Source organism: Ixodes scapularis, unplaced genomic scaffold (assembly GCF_016920785.2).
Source record: "Ixodes scapularis isolate PalLabHiFi unplaced genomic scaffold, ASM1692078v2 ptg000323l_1__unscaffolded, whole genome shotgun sequence".
NCBI classification, from domain to species: domain Eukaryota; kingdom Metazoa; phylum Arthropoda; class Arachnida; order Ixodida; family Ixodidae; genus Ixodes; species Ixodes scapularis.
Window position 1 is genome coordinate 1,700,698 of NW_024609965.1, and position 18,506 is coordinate 1,719,203.

At 47.4% G+C, this 18,506-nt stretch overlaps 1 protein-coding gene across 1 annotated transcript in view; it reads left to right on the forward strand.

Moving 5' to 3' along the window:
* LOC115308574 overlaps positions 1-17,362 on the forward strand; it is a gene marked incomplete at its 5' end in the record, with an annotated part of 39,105 nt that extends 21,743 nt beyond the window's left edge. Inside the window, 3 exons of the mRNA XM_040212713.3 lie at positions 8,423-8,539; positions 17,051-17,222; positions 17,344-17,362. Coding sequence (XP_040068647.3) covers positions 8,423-8,539; positions 17,051-17,222; positions 17,344-17,362 — 308 coding nt within the window. The remainder of the gene's footprint in view (positions 1-8,422; positions 8,540-17,050; positions 17,223-17,343) is intronic.
* Between the last annotated feature and the right edge of the window lie 1,144 nt (positions 17,363-18,506).

Consider the following 18,506-nt stretch of genomic DNA (forward strand, 5'->3'; position numbering starts at 1 on the left):
GCAGCGTCTCGACTTTCGGTGCATCTTGTGTGCGTACCACAGCCTTTTGGAGCTTCTGTCTTCTGTGTAAACTGCGCACAAACTGGACCCTGAATGAATGCGTCAGCTTCTTGGCCGCTGCTAGCAACTGGGTCTTCTGCCATATGAAGATACACCGCGGAGGACGGCTCGCAGCAATGATGATGGCGCATTGCCTGAGCCTCCCAAGCCTTTGGCGTGCTTGGACGACACCTGCTGATCGTTGTTGCGATCACTAATCTGGCAGAACATTACACAGCACATCTCCAAAAAATCGAGATTTTCACGTGCAAGCAAAAATAAAGAAAAGCACACTAAGAAAGCAAAGAGAACACCCCAGGAAAACGAAAATACCAAACTGCTATGAAAGCCAAAACCTCGCATCACTTCCTATCACTAACACCTGCGACAGCTGCTAAAAACACACGACTTCACTTCCGGAAGTCTCGCTCAAGCACCTGGGTCAACAGCAAACACTGATCACTTTGGCAAAACGACTAGTCGAGGTAGGCGAGACAGGTGGGAGCAGAGACGGCGTCAACCATAGAAAAAATGACTCAGCTTTTTTTTTTGCCATGGTATGAACCCAAACGACAGCGCCCGTCTTGCAAACCTTTTGGCTATGTTCCAAATCTTACCCGAGTAATCTGCCTCCTACGTCAGCGGGTAGTACCACGTGACATCGCGAGTAAACGATCCGCGACTCGATTTTGGAACGGCCAGGATAATCACCTGGATACTACGCGGATTGGCTTCGTCTTGGGCGACGGCAAAAAGAAAACGCAGCAGCGATGGCAGAAAATAGCAGACAATCCTTTTGATCATGGAGAAAGCAATCGAAGAACGGTAATGTTAATGACGACGCGGTGTATTTTGAGGTGGATCCACCAGCTCCTTTTACTCACCTTCGTTTTGAGCTGTATATTGAGATCAAAATTACTTACTCCTTACAGCTAGATATAAAAAAATGTGTTTTTATTAATCAGCGCGATCGCTGCAATTCTAGTCACGGTGCCCTAAACGCATTGTAATTTGCACCGATTATGTTTTGCAGAAATATATTCCACACGGTGTAGCGGTCCAGCGCGAGGGTGCTTTCTCCAGATTATGAAACTCACGTTCGCTTTGACGCGAATGTGATTACAGTGAAATTTTCGAAGCCTTCACTGCTTTACAAACGTTATCCTCTCATTACACACACTCTGGAGGAAACAAAAATATTACATTATCATATAACGAGTTCGTACATTTTCGGCCTTGAACGTGAGATTACGGCATCCCCCAACGCCGAGGACGAGGATGCGGAGAAGCTCCTGTTTACGCTCGCACTCAGATAATAACAAGTACACATTCCCGGGGAAGGTGGACGGTCTGGATGTAATGCAGTCAATTCCTGCGTTGACAACAGCAAATCGCAATAACCACACATGCTGCACCTAATTCTTTGTCATTTCGAACGTCCGCCACCAAAACCAACGTAGCAAGCGAGCTTTGACGGCTGCCGGCGCAGAAAGCAGACGACGAACAGATCACGTGACGTATTTACTCGATTTGATCCGACTTTACCCCCCGATCGAGGAGGGTAGCGCGAGTAATTACTCCGGAGTGAACAACCCGCTTCTGGAACGCGAGTTCTGACGTCATCGAGTAAGCTCGAGTAAGTTTTGGAACGCCACGGTACGAAACTTTTACTCCGGAGTTGGATCGAGTAAATTTTGGAACACAGCCTTCGTAAAGAATAAAAAAATGACCACATCTCCATGTGGTGAATGATGTTGATTGGGACGAAGCTCTGGTGGTCTGCGTAGGCAATGAGCCGCAGCATGCCAAGCCTTTCGTTCGTTTTCATCCACCTCAGAAAGAGAATGTGTGGTATGGAATGTGGTTATATACGCATTTGAGCATTTGACCACAGCGCCCTCTCCTGTATAGACGTTGAGCGGCTACATGCAACGTTTTATTCATGACAGAAACCCCAGCTCTTGAGTTACTACCACATCTCAAAGCCCCCACTCGTCCTGCAGTCGTGGCCGAGTGGTTAAGGCGATGGACTAGAAATCCACTGGGGTCTCCCTGCACAGGTTCGAATCGTGTAGACTGTGCAAACATTTTTTTTTCGTCTTTTTTTTTTTTTTTTGCTTTACAGAAGCATGTGAGCTCATGAGCGCGATCACAAACACGAACACCAGCAAGATCGATGTGAGCACGGACGCTGCACGGACAAGGCTAGACCCTAAGGAGCTTCGCCCCTAATAATAACTCTCATCACATGGGTTATTCTTTAAACATAAAAAAATGCTGCTCAAAAGGAAATGAAAACATATCACAACAGTTTTTTTTTTTGTATTTATTCGTGCAACAAGCATAGCTTGATAGTTTAGATTAGGTGCGCTATTTGTGCATCCCGTATAAAGCCCAAAAGGGCTCCGGCTTGCGCATTCACTCTGGTCTATTTGTAGTAGTCCTCAGGGGAGGCCAGGTTGAGGTCTCGTGCCTGAGTCAGGGGTAGGAGGCGGTGCTGAAGATTTGGGCAATTCCAGAGAATGTGTCGGAGGCCAACTGCGGACGGCCTGGCAGAGCAGTAGGGGCACACCAGGCTGGAATCATTGGGGCCTCAGCCCCAGGAGGCCAAGACTGCTGGGGTCCGGATCTTTGCGTCCGGATCTTTGCGAGGAGGACCTCCTCCCGCCGGGGCAGGCCTGCCGGGAGGGGATGTGGGGACGCGGGAAGGAGCGCACGCGTAGCGACCCTTATGCGGGCCTTGCCCACGACGAGTGAGGCCTCCGGCTCTTCCAGTATGGGGCGGGATTAAGGGGAGGGGGGACGTTCAATCAGGGCTCGAGCGACCTGGTGTGTTTCGTCCTGGTGAGTACAGTGCAGATGGCCAGTGGTCGAGAAATCCCGTACTTCTTTACCAGATGTACAATGCAAGGCATGAATGTCATGGCAGATATGTAGCAGAGATCGCGTTGAGTTGAGGTGTCGGATGTCAGAGGCACAATCCGTGTGAACACGCACCCGAGTGACATTGGGCATCCGCGTTAGTGCTTGTATGGCGTCCCGAATACCATATAACTCCGCGATGAGGGGATTGTTCAACTGTTTGGCCATAGCCTCCTTTATACTGATAATGCCTGCCCAGTGGTTGGCTTCCCCATGTTTCGTCGTCGTTGCACCTGCTTCACATATTTGCTACTAGAGGCGCCAAAACCCCATACAAAAAATGCACACGACTCTTCGCTTCCTGCTGCCAGTCCACTGTGATGCCATTTGTGAATTGAATACATTCGTAACCCATGCTACATAGCAGGCGCAGGGCACCGTCAGTATAAATTTCATATATAAAAGAAGTCTTATACTTTCCTTTTAGCTTTCACGTCTTGGTTTTGTTTCTATGCTGAAATGTTACCAGACCTCTGGTGGTTGTCATATCGACAACAGAAATAGTCAATGCCAATTAAAAAGGAGACAGACAGGCTGGCGGACTTCCAAAACGTTGATACAGCGACCACTTAGTGTTTTATTGCTACTGGAGCAGAGCCGCAAAACACACGGCCCGTGGACTACATGCGGCAGTCAAGTGGTTTTTCTCAGGACCGCGAACGCGTCCCCGCTGACCGAAAACCTGCGCACCCGTCGGCAGCACTCTGACCGGGGATCTTGATATACATTTTCAATTTGTTTTTTAAGCGCACAGCCCCTTGATGTTTTTGACCGGTCTCTTGTGGTCCGCACTGTTTTTCACGTATGCAGTTCTAGAGTTTTAACGACTTCGTACATAGTGGCTTGCTGGCGAAGATCTTCTTGGGGTCATGCTCGTCAGTCAGGGATGCCGAGTAGTTTGTAAAAATTGACCTGAAATACCTAATACCTAGTTGCAGGAAATCTTTATAATGATTGACATCTTTCTCTACCTTTGCGTATTTTAGAGCGCCATGGTGTATAAGTGTATCCACCGCAGTATCACCAGCTGCATGCAACGGCTTTTTCAGCATATTTCGTTTTTTCTGTAAAATCTCTACGAAGTTCTTCCAGCGCACACAACACCCTCGCTAGCTTCTCTGATGGATAGTATAGTCCTCCCCTGTCCTGGTGCCCAAGGAGGGAATTACAAGGAGCCATAAAAGCCTGCTTAATGACCAATAGGAAGTGCAACTCGCGAGTCCGAGTTGCACATAGGCACACAACAGTAAGGTATCATGCGAGTTAGAATGCAGCACAAGGTGTCAGGACTAAGTACAAGGTGCTGATGTGCCCACGATCAATAAATGAAATGAAATGACCGCGCGTGTACGTGTGGCGTCGCGGTGTGCGTGCCACGAGCCGCAGACAGCCTCGTGCTATTGAGCTACGCCGGCAATCGCTAAGCGCTCTATCTGCCGGCCGAACGACGACCGAAAGCAGTTACTCGTGTCACAAAAAAAAATTACGTGATCAAGTGACCTATTTGATCACGCAAGGTCACGTTACAGCGTAACTTAACATAGGAAACTTACATTATCATGTAGCTTAACGGATAACGTAGCTTACGCTAGCTGCAGTGAACTGTAGCCGCAGGCAGCGAACAAGCGTCGTCTGCATTTCTGTATGGGGTTTTGGCACCCCTAGTAGCAAATCTGTGAAGTAAGCACGACGACGACGAAGAAACCATTGGGCAGGCATTTTCAGTATAAAGGAGGCTATGGTTTGGCATAGAACACCAATGTGTCAATGGAAGGCTGAGATGGTCAATGGACTGTGGTAGCGATGCCATGTCGGTACGTTGCTCCGACGGCGTAGAGATCTAACACAACTCGTCCGAGCGGGCGTGTGCGGACGGTAGCAGGCTTGTTGGTAATAATCGTAGTGTAGTACCATGGCAGCGGGGGAGCCCCAACGTACGGAAAACAGCGGGGAGGTTCCTCATACATAGGAGTGGTGGTATGCTTCAAATTGCGAGCTTCTCTGCGTTCAGTGCTAATATATGTTCATTAGAGTTTAGTTGTGCATACTCGTAAAGGTGCCAGGTAGGTGTATGCCGAGGGAGACCAGTAATCCCGCGAATGGCGTCTCTAATGACGATTTCGATAGTCTTCCACTGATATGCAGTGAGACGCTGGAACTGAGTTTGGTATATCAAGCGAAGTAGAGAGACGGACTTAACTAGGCGTTTGGCTACCTCAGTACCCACTTCGTCTCATCTTTTAAAGATGCGACGGGTGAGGTGTGTTGTAGACGCCGCCGTCTTGCGTGCCGCTTGAAGCCACTGCTTGGCTGAGCCGGACTGGTGGATGAGGAGTCCCAAGATCTTGGTTTGTGTAACCATCGCAAGCTGTGTCGACCCTATTCTGAGGGGTATGGGAGTCAATGGCAGTTTCTTCCGGGCAGCGTTGTTGCACACATGAAGGAATTGCGATTTCTCGGGAAACACCGTTAGGCCAAAGGTCTTTGTATGGCAGTCTAGTTTATTCAGCCCGTCCTGTAAGGCATTTTGTTGCACCTCTAGGGATGGGGGAACTGACCACATTGTGACATCATCAGCGTATAATAAAAAATGAAGGTGTTGTATATCAGCGAAAGCCCAGGCCAGGGGAAGGAATGCAATGTTAAATAGGAGTGATGCAAGTACTGAGCCTTGGGGCACGCCACAGTTTGATGGGAAATTTGGCGACTCGCCATATGATAGGCGTACGGCGAAAGTTCTGTCGATAATGAAGGCGTGGACAGCATTTATGACACGAGGTGGGAGGCCGAGAACCACCATTGCCTCCAACAGTGGGGCGTGAGCGATATTGTCATATTCCTTTGTTATGTCAGTAGCTACAAGTGTGCAAACCAAGTGGCCATAGGGTGACAGATGTAGGACTTCCTTTGCAAGGCGGTCGAGCCCATCTTCCGTTCCAAGATGTTGCCGGAATCCAATTTGGTTGGAATGATAGAGACAGTGGGCCTCCAGCCACCAAGAGATACGTTTAGCCATCATCCACTCATAGATTTTGCAGATGGTGGGAGTCAGTGATATAGGCCGCAGAGCTGTGAGGCCGGTCGGTGCCTTGCCCGGTTTGGGAATTGGCACTACAATCGAGTGTTTCCATGATGTGGGGAGCTCGCCGGCTTCCCAGATCTTATTGATCATAGCTAGCAGGTCTGTGACTGCTTCTCCCTCGAGGTTCTTGTACACCTCGTACGGGAGACCGTCATGTTTTGGAGCGGCGACTAGGACTCTGGATGGCGTCGTGGAGCTCAGCCAGAGTGAGGGGCATAGTGATGCCAGTAGTGTCTGGCATAGCCGTGACAGGGCGCGGGACCGACGGGCTGGCATGCCGAGGGAAAAAGGTATCCGCCGCGCGCGCCGCAAACTTATCGTCGGTGAGCCCCAGACGCAACTGAATGTTGCCAGTCCGGCCTTCAGCTTGGTGAGGTCGTTCCATAGCGTGAAAAGTCCGCCAGAGAGCCTCAGGGTGCTTCGGGTTACTCAACAAGGCACACCAGTCAAGCCAGCGTTGGCGTGTAAGTCTTTTCTCGTGGCGGCGTGCCTTAGCTGCCACGTGGGAAGAGGCTTCCCACGTGGTTACTCAACGAGGCACACCAGTCAAGCCAGCGTTGGCGTGTAAGTCGTTTCTCGTGGCAGCGTGCCTTAGCTGCCACGTGGGAAGAGGCTTCCCACGTGGCAGCTAAGGCACGCCGCCACGAGAAACGACTTACATGCCAACGCTGGCTTGACTGGTGTGCCTTGTTGAGTAACCCGAGGCACCCTGAGGCTCTCTGGCAGACTTTTCACGCTATGGAATGACCTCACCAAGCTGAAGGCCGGACTGACAACATGTTCTGAAGTTGGTGGTCGTCGGAGTGTAAGGCTGGCCAATGTGACCGCTTCAAGTCGCTGTTGCCACAGGCTGAGGAGGTGGGGATCAGGTGTTGGTTGATCACAGTGCACCGTGGTAGTCGTGGTGCACTCCAACATGGCTTCTTTGATGGCTCTCTGAACTGTTTCTGGGTTCTGCGCCGTGATGTTAAGAGATGATCGAAGTTTATCCCAATCGGTCACCTGAACTTGCTTCCGGAGGCGGTTATATGCCGTGGGGAACCATTTGATAATGATCGGGAAATGGTCACTTCCCCAAGTGTCGTCACTCTATGACATATTTTAACAACTTTGTTGCACGCGATTTAAAACAGACGAAATAGCCGCAAATTAAGATCGGTCTCACGCAATGAGTATTGCTGTAAAAAAATCAATTTTTTTTGTAGCGGGAAATTATTTTTGTGACATGCTTGTCCCAATTAGGTTGTTTAATAAAAACTTTTTTTTTTTGGTTACCCTTTAGTTTTTGCAACGCAATTTTCAGATTATTCTTTTGGGCAGCACAAGATATCAGGGTGTGCGTGTTGATAAATTTTGTTTAAAGGGAAGATGGGGCACTTCTACATTTGAGAAAAAACGCTTGAATTGCGTTCATTTGGCCTTTAGATTAACAGATATCAAAATTGTATTTCAATGCGACCCGCCGGAGAGCCATACGAGCAATTTCAAAATAGGACTGAAGCCCCGCCTCCCTAGCCTTGGGCAGCCAAAAGAGCCGTCGATGACGTCACGGACAGCGACTGTCTTTCGCGTTTTTCTCGCGTTTAACAATACTTACGCAGCAAATGGTTTGGGTATTCGGGTTCACGGGGTAAAAATACACTAGAATTCACTTCTAACTCATTTTTTTCCAAGAAGCTCCGTAGCTTCCCTTTAATACTTTTTTCCTTCAGTTGTGAAAATACTGTTCTTATAACTAAAGTTATAAGAAACATCTTGTGTGTTCTTATACGGTTTGTATATGTTCTTATATGATCTTATTGGATCATATGTGTTTATTGGACCAATAAATAACTTATAAAAATAACATTTTTCACTAGGGTAAGCCTCCCTTTGACGTTTTGTTGAGTGTCCAAAAAGCAATTAGCACACTCCGCCCCCATCCCACCCCGCTCAAGGTTTGCGAGGAGGGTGGTCCGCCTTCCCCTGCTTGACCAACAGGACTCTGTGGCGCTTTGCGGTTCTCTCCGGGGCCGGGAAAAGATGGCTATTTTCAACTCTAGACCGCAAAGAGGGAGCTGCAAAACGTCACATTGATGTCACTCCTCTGTCTCCGGATTTCTCTGGGACCCGTTTTCTCCTGTTTTGAGGCTTGGTTTGGACCTTGCTTAAGGGACATACTTAAAAGGGCACTTTAAATGACCAACATGTCTCTGCAGCCTCTTTTCTGTTCTGTATGTAACTGATAGTATTGCAACTTGTACACGGTTTCTGCACTAGAGCAGCATTAGATTGAAAATCTTAGGAGTGAGGATATTCCTTATAGTGTGGCTATAATGTTTATTGCTTTTTGAATAGTAAATATGTTAAAAATAGTTATATGTTCCTTTTTTTTTATAGATGCTGTCAGGTCAACATGTTCTATGGCTACGAAGACTTCTGTTGAAACCACCATGAAGTCGTGGCTGGTCGCCGCACCGGATCGAAACGGCGGGCGCAGCAAGCGGCGTGCTGCGGGTGAGCCGCAAGAGTAAAAATTACACCCTAAATAGAAAGCAAACACGTAGAGGCAAGGAACAGACAACGAAGACTCTCAAAGTGACTATATTTTAATTTCGTCCAACTGTGTACAACTGGCTCAAAATAGTGAAACAGATAAAAGGCGAATCTGAAGTGGTGTAGGAAATAGCACCAAATTAAACTCACCCACACTGAAAATACTCGCACACCAGATAAAATATCCCTCGCGTCGCAGAAACTTACAACTCAGAATCTATTTTCGTCTTCTTCCTTTTTCTTTTACCCGCGTTGAAGTTGATTATATCTCACTTTGTTGTCATCTGTACGAACCAAATGGCAATGTCTATCACACATATAACCCTCAAGTGTCAAGATATAACTCTCTTGTAGTAAGCATTATAGACGGACTACTAACACAAGTATCCCTGATTTTCGTGACGTTAGCTGCCTCAATGATCTCATGTGTTAATAGTTGTCTCCAATTACGGTGCTATTTTTGAAGTCCGCAGTGCACCCACAGCTACGACAGTGAATGCATAAAAGTGCGGAGTTTGCTATTCGGGTGTTGTTGTTATGTTCTTTTAATCTGTCATTTCCACATCTTCGAGTTTGTCCTATGTTACTGTCTGCCGCATGAGAGGGGAAAGGAATAGATCACTCCTTCTGAGGAAGGGATGTATGGGGTTCTATGCTTTTTAGTGCAGCCTATGATAGTTTTTTGTAAGCTGTTAATTTTTTTTACATAAACCTGAGAGTTTGATGGGGGTGGAAAAGACTGCATTGGATGTTTGTACAATTCCCAATCTTCTCAAGGTTATGAGAAATTTTATGAATGTAGGGGATGACTATTGGTCTTTGGTTAGTGTATCTGTCGCATGACTTGCAAGAAGTGGTTTCACCTTTCTTAATCTGTTTGAGGAGAGTTTCGGTGACTGAAGTTAATAGATGTGAAGTATATCCCGCACCTAGTATCCAAGATACTTGTCCTGCAAAGCTTGTAAGGCCTGAATGTGAGCAGGACTTGAAAATAGATTTTTTTAAGCACTGATGGAATGCATCGAATTAAAATTGAGGAGCGGTTTTTTCCCTCTCGGCTCATACGACCAACAGGCATGACGGGGCTGAAGAGTCAATCTTAGGTCCAGAAATCTTAAGAATCCTTGCTCTGAAAGCTCGTGTGTAATCTTCTTAAGATTTCTGGACCTAAGATTGACTCTTCAGCCCCGTCATGCCTGTTGGTCGTATGAGCCGAGAGGGAAAAAACCGCTCCTCAATTTTAATTCGATGCATTCCATCAGTGCTTAAAAAAATCTATTTTCAAGTCCTGCTCACATTCAGGCCTTACAAGCTTTGCAGGACAAGTATCTTGGATACTAGGTGCGGGATATACTTCACATCTATTAACTTCAGTCACCGAAACTCTCCTCAAACAGATTAAGAAAGGTGAAACCACTTCTTGCAAGTCATGCGACAGATACACTAACCAAAGACCAATAGTCATCCCCTACATTCATAAAATTTCTCATAACCTTGAGAAGATTGGGAATTGTACAAACATCCAATGCAGTCTTTTCCACCCCCATCAAACTCTCAGGTTTATGTAAAAAAAATTAACAGCTTACAAAAAACTATCATAGGCTGCACTAAAAAGCATAGAACCCCATACATCCCTTCCTCAGAAGGAGTGATCTATTCCTTTCCCCTCTCATGCGGCAGACAGTAACATAGGACAAACTCGAAGATGTGGAAATGACAGATTAAAAGAACATAACAACAACACCCGAATAGCAAACTCCGCACTTTTATGCATTCACTGTCGTAGCTGTGGGTGCACTGCGGACTTCAAAAATAGCACCGTAATTGGAGACAACTATTAACACATGAGATCATTGAGGCAGCTAACGTCACGAAAATCAGGGATACTTGTGTTAGTAGTCCGTCTATAATGCTTACTACAAGAGAGTTATATCTTGACACTTGAGGGTTATATGTGTGATAGACATTGCCATTTGGTTCGTACAGATGACAACAAAGTGAGATATAATCAACTTCAACGCGGGTAAAAGAAAAAGGAAGAAGACGAAAATAGATTCTGAGTTGTAAGTTTCTGCGACGCGAGGGATATTTTATCTGGTGTGCGAGTATTTTCAGTGTGGGTGAGTTTAATTTGGCGCTATTTCCTACATGATGAATACCCAACTTGCCCAAGCATCCATTTAAGAGAATCTGATGAATCAGCAGAGAAAGGAAAGAGGATAAAGAACAGAGGGGTCCCTCAGACAGAACTATCATAATATCCCCAGAGATAGCCCACCTTAAATTAAAAGCAAATTGGGTGAAAATAAGGAGTGGGCTACTCTCGCTGTGCGATACAAAAATGTTGACAAAATGACAGTTTTAGATTTCGTGACCTGCAAAACTTTTAATCGAAGGGAGTGGCGATGAACAAGAGAGGACTGTCCTTCCCAGTCAGCAGTGTTCGCTTATCTCCCGCCGTGGCTAAGTTACACCTCTGCCGAGGTCACCATTGGCGGGGGGGGGGGGGGGGGGGAGGGGGTTATCTTGATGGCTAGAAATGGGCTGTCTTTTGGAGTTTTTGAAAAAACAAATACCGAATTGTGCCAAATATAGGGGTGGGTTATCTTTCGGGGGTGGGCACCTCTTGGGATATCACGGTAGGTCAGCTAGGGTCGGAGGAAAGCTGCCTTACCTTGGACAATGCATGCGAAGAAGCAGACACATTATTTTCGGAAACCATTTTCACGAGAGATATGAAAATTTCATGTCCCTTACCATCGCATTCTCGGTAAATGCCCAAATTTAGAAAGACTGCTCCTTTCGATTTCCAGCAACCAGGACCCTGGGGAGGCACAAGAATAGTGACAGATATGAAATTTGTGGTCTTTCGTGACATACGTTTTGAGAATAATGTGTCTGCTCCCTTGCTTGTGTTATTCAAGGCCATGCAGCTTTCTTCTGACCCTAATTGACCTTGGCCTGCCTCTGTTCTTTATCCCTATTCTTATTTCCACTGGCTCTTCAGATTCTCCCTTCACCTTGTTTACTCCTTGTTTACTCTTTTCGTTCGAGTGCCCCTGGCACAGTCTTGGACAAAAATAGAATAGTGTCGTTTTGAGTGTTATGTAGTATCTGTTCTTTGTCTATACGTGCTTACCGTGTTTGCACCATTCCAACAAACACTTTTTTTTTTTCGCCAAAATCTGTGCCCAAAACTACATGTGCATTAAGGCCCGTTCACACTCTTGCGACCGAGTACGACTGAGAGACACGAGATCTCTTACAACTTCTTAAATGTTTTTAGAATGAGGGAACATACTGACATTGTGGCGCCATCTATGCGGTGACCCTGGAACTGCATTTCACAAGAGCGAAGGTTTTGCGGGATTTTCGAGGTCAAATGTGCGTAATACCTATAGAAAGGCTCGTTCATAACATTGTCAAAAGTTTTTCGAGCCAAGAAAGAAAGGATAATTCTCGAGAAATAAAAAAAAATATGCCGGACCGCCGAGTTTACACTGCTTCCCAATTGATGGCGCCAGTGTGTTTTCTGGTTTAACAAGTTTTAAGGAACCCAGGTTTAAGAGGTCGCAAGAGTGTGAACGGGCCTTTACATTCGAAACCAAAAAGCGAAATTCAAGAAAAACTCGATGCTCGGCATAAGGTGGCTAGCCCCATTGCCATCGTGACCGTTTGTTTACGTTCACCATTTCGGTATATGTGTCACGCACATTCTCTCGCATCTACACTCGTGTCTGTCATCTTAAAATGGGGAAGAAAAAAATTCACTGAGGTTTTATGTAAACGAAAGGCCATCACGCTGGCAGAACAAGGTAACGACGGAGCAGCACTGCGTGGCCTCGCAATCCCAGCCACCCAACGAGCTCACTAATGTTGTTTGAAGGACGACCCTGGCAGAAGCGACGGCCCCGCACTCGTACATGCGCAAGAAGCACGGCACTCAAAATGCTTTAGAAATCTAGTATTACCTTTGTGGATAGCGAAGAAGCATCGTGGGACTCTTTCAACGACTAGTGCACAACATTTATTTTTGGTGTTGGCGTACGTTTCATAACATTTCACCTGTGAACTATGTGGTCAATCTTTGTTATTTTACCTCCGCAGTAGAATCGGCAGCAATTTTCTTTTTGATTATTTTGAGGCTAACTCTAACTGCACGTTAGAATTGGGGACGCGTTAGAATCGGGCAAACACGGTAAGCTTCCTGTTTATGGTGTATTTGTCAGCAAGAATCGTTTGCTCACCCACATTTTTTTTTTTTTTTTTTTTTTCACTTCAAATAAACTTGCAGCATAGTTTGCTGCTGCTCTGGATCATGATGTGTTTCTGCAGTCACTGCCAACGGAGGATGCCATTGGCATAACCAACATGGTTGAAAACAGATAAGAACTGCATGGCTAAAAATCAAATAGACCAGTGGGCAACCTGCAACCTTTCAGACAAAGGATCATAACAACGAAAACTACTAAATAAGTTGTGATTTAGAGTAATGACCGTTAAGTAGTGGAACTGACAAGTGGCAATTTCGAGCAGCTCTTGTAGCAGGGAACAATAGGTTTTGGAGCAGAGGTTCCCACTCTTGGAGCAGACAATTTGGAGCTTTCATGTCAGAAAATTTTATACAATCTCTTTGCGAGTTAGTTAGCCCGTGGAAAATAACTGCAGTTGCTGGAGTGTTGGGAGACTATTTAAAGTGTCATACCTGCAGAGGGTTTGGCCGCTAGAGATATTAGGGGCGAAGCTTTTTAGGGGCTAGCCATGTCCGTATGTCCGTCCGCCGTTCGGCGTCGGGTGCTCGTGCTCGTGAGCTCTGGTGCTCCTGTAGGGCAAAAAAAAATTGAAAAAAATTGGAAAAACAAATTATGAAAACAGAAAAAGAAGAAAAAGAGTAGGGGGGTTCTGAGATGCCATCCCATCTGTCTTAAGAAAACCACATAATCTCCTACTTACATGAATGAAAGTGGCACCATCAGCACTACCTATGACCAAAATCAGTATCAAGAAAAAGAAGAAAAAAAAGAGATGAGGGTTCTGAGATGCCATCCCATCTGTCTTCTTAAAAAAAAGAAGAAAATTACACATTCTCCTACTGAAAGGAATGAAAACGGCACCATCAGCACTACCTATGACCAAAATCAGTATCATCAGCACCACCCGAGCTTCGCCCCAATCAACATCATTCACCACGCGGAGAGGCGGTCATTTTTTTTTTATTTATTGAACATTCATGTGCAGGTAATTTTGCAGATGTCTCAATTTACCTATTAGGAATAACAACGGAGTCTTCGGTTCGTGTTTGACGTAAAAAAGATGTTTTTTGGCTGCTTTGTAGGGGGTTTGTATCACGGTGACGTAATTGTCATGAGTTTGACATCAAACGGACACTTTTTTGTTAATTATGTCTCACGCTGCTCTCTGCTGTGTAGTAGTTAGGCATGTGCAAATAATTCGGCTTGAAGCAGATTCAAAGTGTATAGTGGTTTTGAGCAAATATTTTTTTTATCGAATATTGAAAAGTTGCTTCACCTTTTTCTACGCCTTTCACTGTTGTTACACAATGCCTAAAAGAAAATTCAGCTGAGCTCTCAAAGGTTGTTCCCATGATTCTAAATGCCAACCTATGAGCTCCGTTAAATTTAATCTAGCTATATTTATAGACTACGGCCTCAGTCCAATCCCTACATTGAGACGGTAAGTAAACGACAGATTTTACATAAAATTAAACCTATAAATGGGCCCACCCATACCTAATTGAGGGGATTTATAAATATTCTCGCTATATGGCAAATATTTTCTTCAATTTCTGATTCAGAAGAAGAAAAAGAGCACAAATAACGAACACAAGTTGTTAGAACATCGCTGCCTAACGTATACTCTTGCATAATAGTCACAGTTAAATTTTGAAGATTTTACTACAATGTAAATATTGACAATCCCAATGTTTCCTCTTTAGTTTTTTCAATACACCAGGCGCGTGCGTGCACCATACCGCTTTGAAAGTGTTTTTCGCCTAAGCGCGCGACTGCGCTGCGGCAAAGCGAGTCCCGAGATCGCGGTGATAGCTCTGTGGGCATTGCTTGTCCGCAGTGCACTGGTGTTTGAGGAGAGGCGCGCTCAAGGGGGCTAACTTGCCGCGTTGGACACTTCGAAAAGTACGAACATTGCAGCCGATTTTTAAACGAATACCAAATACGATATTGTTTGAAACTACTATTTAGAAATCTGAATATTTGCGGCACCCTGCTCTTCACACGCAGTGCTTTAACAGAAAAAAAGCAACAAAGCAGACGGTACTTTGTTACTCAAATAATGAGTAGTTGCTGTGCCTTTCTCCATGCCTTTCACTACTGTTACACCATGCTCAAACGAAAATTTCAGCTGAACGCGCAAAGGTTGTTCCCAGGATTCTAATTGTCCACCTATGACCTCCATTAAATTTATTCTAGCTATATTTATAGACTGCGGCCTGAGAAAGTCCAATGCCTACATTGAGACTTATCAGTGCTGAATGCTGGGCTAGTTGGTATTGGTCTTGGATTGCCAAAGGCATGGTAGCGCTTTTTAGACGACGAAAGAAAGACAAGACAGACACGAGCGCTCTCTGTCTTGTCTTTCTTTTGTCCTCGTCTTAAAAGCGCTACCATGCCTTTGGCAACCCAAGGCCTACATTGAGAAGGCGAGTAAACAACACATTTAACATAAAATTAAACCAATGTCACGTGCCACACTTTGTTTCCTTTTCAAGGACAGCCCCCTCTTGGCGCAGGCATGGTGCAAATTGTGCCCAAATACAGCCTTTGTAGCAGCATGTAGCAGGTTATTTGTTCTGGCGCAGTTTGGCCCAAATGGCGCAGCAGTTCCACCACTGGTTTAGTCAACGTGTTTAACATCATTGTTGTCATTTATCTGAAGCCTTATCTGAAATCACTGGACATATATTTTCCTATCATCTGGAAACGTTTAAACAGTTTGTGACAGCAAAGTGTTATCACCTAAGCTTTCTGCCACACTATGTAAAACTTGGGATTTCAGACTTTTCGAACCATAACTACAGACAATTGCGTCTGCTCTGCATTAGGCAACGAGGTGGTGGCACTCATGAGACAATTGGACCATGGACTGTCGATTTTCTAAATGTAGCTTATTTAGTGGCCCTACCTTTACGAAAATATGTGTGGACGTCCTTTGTCTATACCAGAGGTGGCCAGGCCGACCAGGCCTAAGAGCCGCAAACGAAACCACGAAACTTCTAAGAGCCACGGGGGGGGGGGGGGGGGGGGGGGGAGGGAGGGGGGAGGAGGAGGAGGAGGAGGGGGAGGAGGAGGCGGCCAAGTTGAATTTTTGTTTAGAGTCTGACTGTACGTATGAGTGCACAAGGCTGTACGGCAGTACGTATGGAGGTACAAGGCTGCCAAACCGCGAGCCGTACTTCATTCTGCCTGAATTCCCTTCTTTTTTTCCTGGGGAAATGCGGGAAGGGGGGGGCGGGGGGAAGGGGGGGTCCCCATACGAGGGATCCGCGAGCCGTTTTTGGACCAGCAAAGAGCCGCGTGCGGTTCGCGAGCCGCGGTTTGGCCACCCCTGGTCTATACTTTTGCCGTTCTATTACCCCTTTGTTCATCCTACGGATTCCTGTAGACAGTTCTTGGACCATTTATGTACCGCTGGTTTACCATAGAACAGCCACAACAATGCTATAGGGATCTCCGCCAAACAAAACGTTTTTCATTCCTTCCCGTTTCTGTGCTATGGTCCTGGTGAGTCTATGGACATCCTATTGCCTCTCTATGGTGTGAGCTATATATTGGTACGTTAATAAAGTAATGCCGGGTAGACGTTTTCTTTACGTATAGCAAGGTGTCAGAGTTAAAGAGTTGTTAATTGAGCGCCAAGGATCAATTTTTTACATTGATATCTGGAGGCCTGTCCAAACTCGGCAGCATATTCATTGTGGAGATGGAAGTGTTCAGTATGTACCGGAATAATTCCTTTAATTTCTCAGTGGCAGGTAGGCTAATGTGGGTCTCTGCGGCCCCCGCAGATATTTCCAACTTTCACGACCCATAGGGGGCACACTGGTGCCTATCAAAATGGTGGTCATCTGGATGCTCGTCGTAGAACAGCGGTACTAGGCTGGGTCTGCGACGCGTAAGTAATTCTGGTTTTTCTATATACGAGCAGTATCAGAGGAAGGTGTAAGCAAGCCCTTTTATTAGGAGGCCAATCATTCAGGAGCTAAGAAGCACGATTCTCTCACCGCGGTACCACCATCGCTGAAAGTTGCGAATACCCCCTGCATTGGACGACTTCACGAAGGCAACAGCAGTTGTGGTCTGCCTATGCCTTATGTTCTGCCTATGGATGCTGCTCTATAGAACGTCCTAGGAGTGTCCATACATATTTTTGTGAGGGTAATGGCAGGCATTGGTCCAACCACTTTCGCCAAACATCTGCCAATGCGAACGCCAGATCAGCAGCCAACCAGTGCCACCCGTCAGCCACTGCATGGCGCCCTGCCAATGGCACTATACCAGCCCAACGACCGACATGGTGCCACACTCGACCACTGCTGCTCTGCCGATGGCACAATACCAGCTCAACGATCGGCCTTGTGCCGCCCTTGGCCACTGGTGTTCTGCCGGTGCCACTATATCATCTCGGTGGCCGACCCAAAGCTGCCCCGGCCGCTGGCGTTCTGCCCGTGCCACGATCTCGGGTAAGTGGCCGACCCAAAGCCGCTCTCGGCCGCTGGTGTTCTGCAGGTGCCACGATCTCGGGTAGGTGGTTGTCCCAAAGCTTCCCTCGGCCACTGGTGTTCTGCAGGTGCCACGATTGCAGGTCGGTGGTTGTCCCAAAGCTGCCCTCGGCCACTGGTGTTCTGCTGGTGCCACCATATCATCTCGGTGGCCGACCCGAAGCTGCCTCGGCCACTGGTGTTCTGCTGGTGCCACTATATCATCTCGGTGGCCGACCCAAAGTGGCCGCTGGTGTTCTGCCGGTGCCACGATCTCGGGTAGGTGGCCGACCAAAAGCCGCCTCGGCCACTGGTGTTCTGCAGGTGCCACGATCTCAGGTAAGTGGTTGCCCCAAAGCCGCCCTCGACCACTGGTGTTCTACAGGTGCCACGATCGCAGGTCGGTGGTTGTCCCAAAGCCGCCCTAGGCCACTGGTGTTCTGTCGGTGCCCTTATATCATCTCGGTGGCCGACCCAAAGCTGCCCCGGCCACATGGTGTTCTGCTGGTGCCACTATATCATCTCGGTGGCCGACCCAAAGCTGCCCCGGCCGCTGGTGTTCTGCCGGTGCCACGATTTCATCTCGGTGGCCGACCCAAAGCCGCCCTTGGCCACTGGTGTTCTGCAGGCGCCACGATCGCAGGTCGGTGGTTGTCCCAAAGCTGCCATAGGCCACTGGTGTTCTGCCAGTGCCACTATATCATCTCAGTGGCTGACCCAAAGCTGCCTCGGCCACTGGTGTTCTGCTGGTGCCACTATATCATCTCGGTGGCCGACCTGAAGCCGGCCTCGGTCACTGGTGTTCTGCCGATGCCAGGATCCCAGGTCGGTGGCCGACCCAGTTGCTGCCCTCGTCCACTGGTGTTCTGCCGGTGCCAGGATCCCAGGTCGGTGGCCGACCCAAAGCCGCCCTTGCCCACTGGTGTTCTGCCGGTGCCAGGATCCCAGGTCGGTGGCCGACCCAAAGCCGCCCTTGCCCACTGGTGTTCTGCCGGTGCCAGGATCCCAGGTCGGTGGCCGATTCAAAGCCGCCCTCGGCCACTGGTGTTCTGTCGGTGCCAGGATCCCAGGTCGGTGGCCGACCCAAAGCCACCCTCGGCCACTGGCGTCCTGCCGGTGCCACGATATCATCTCGGTGGCCGACCCAAAGCCGCCATCGGCCACTGGGGTCCTGCTGGTGCCAGGATCTCA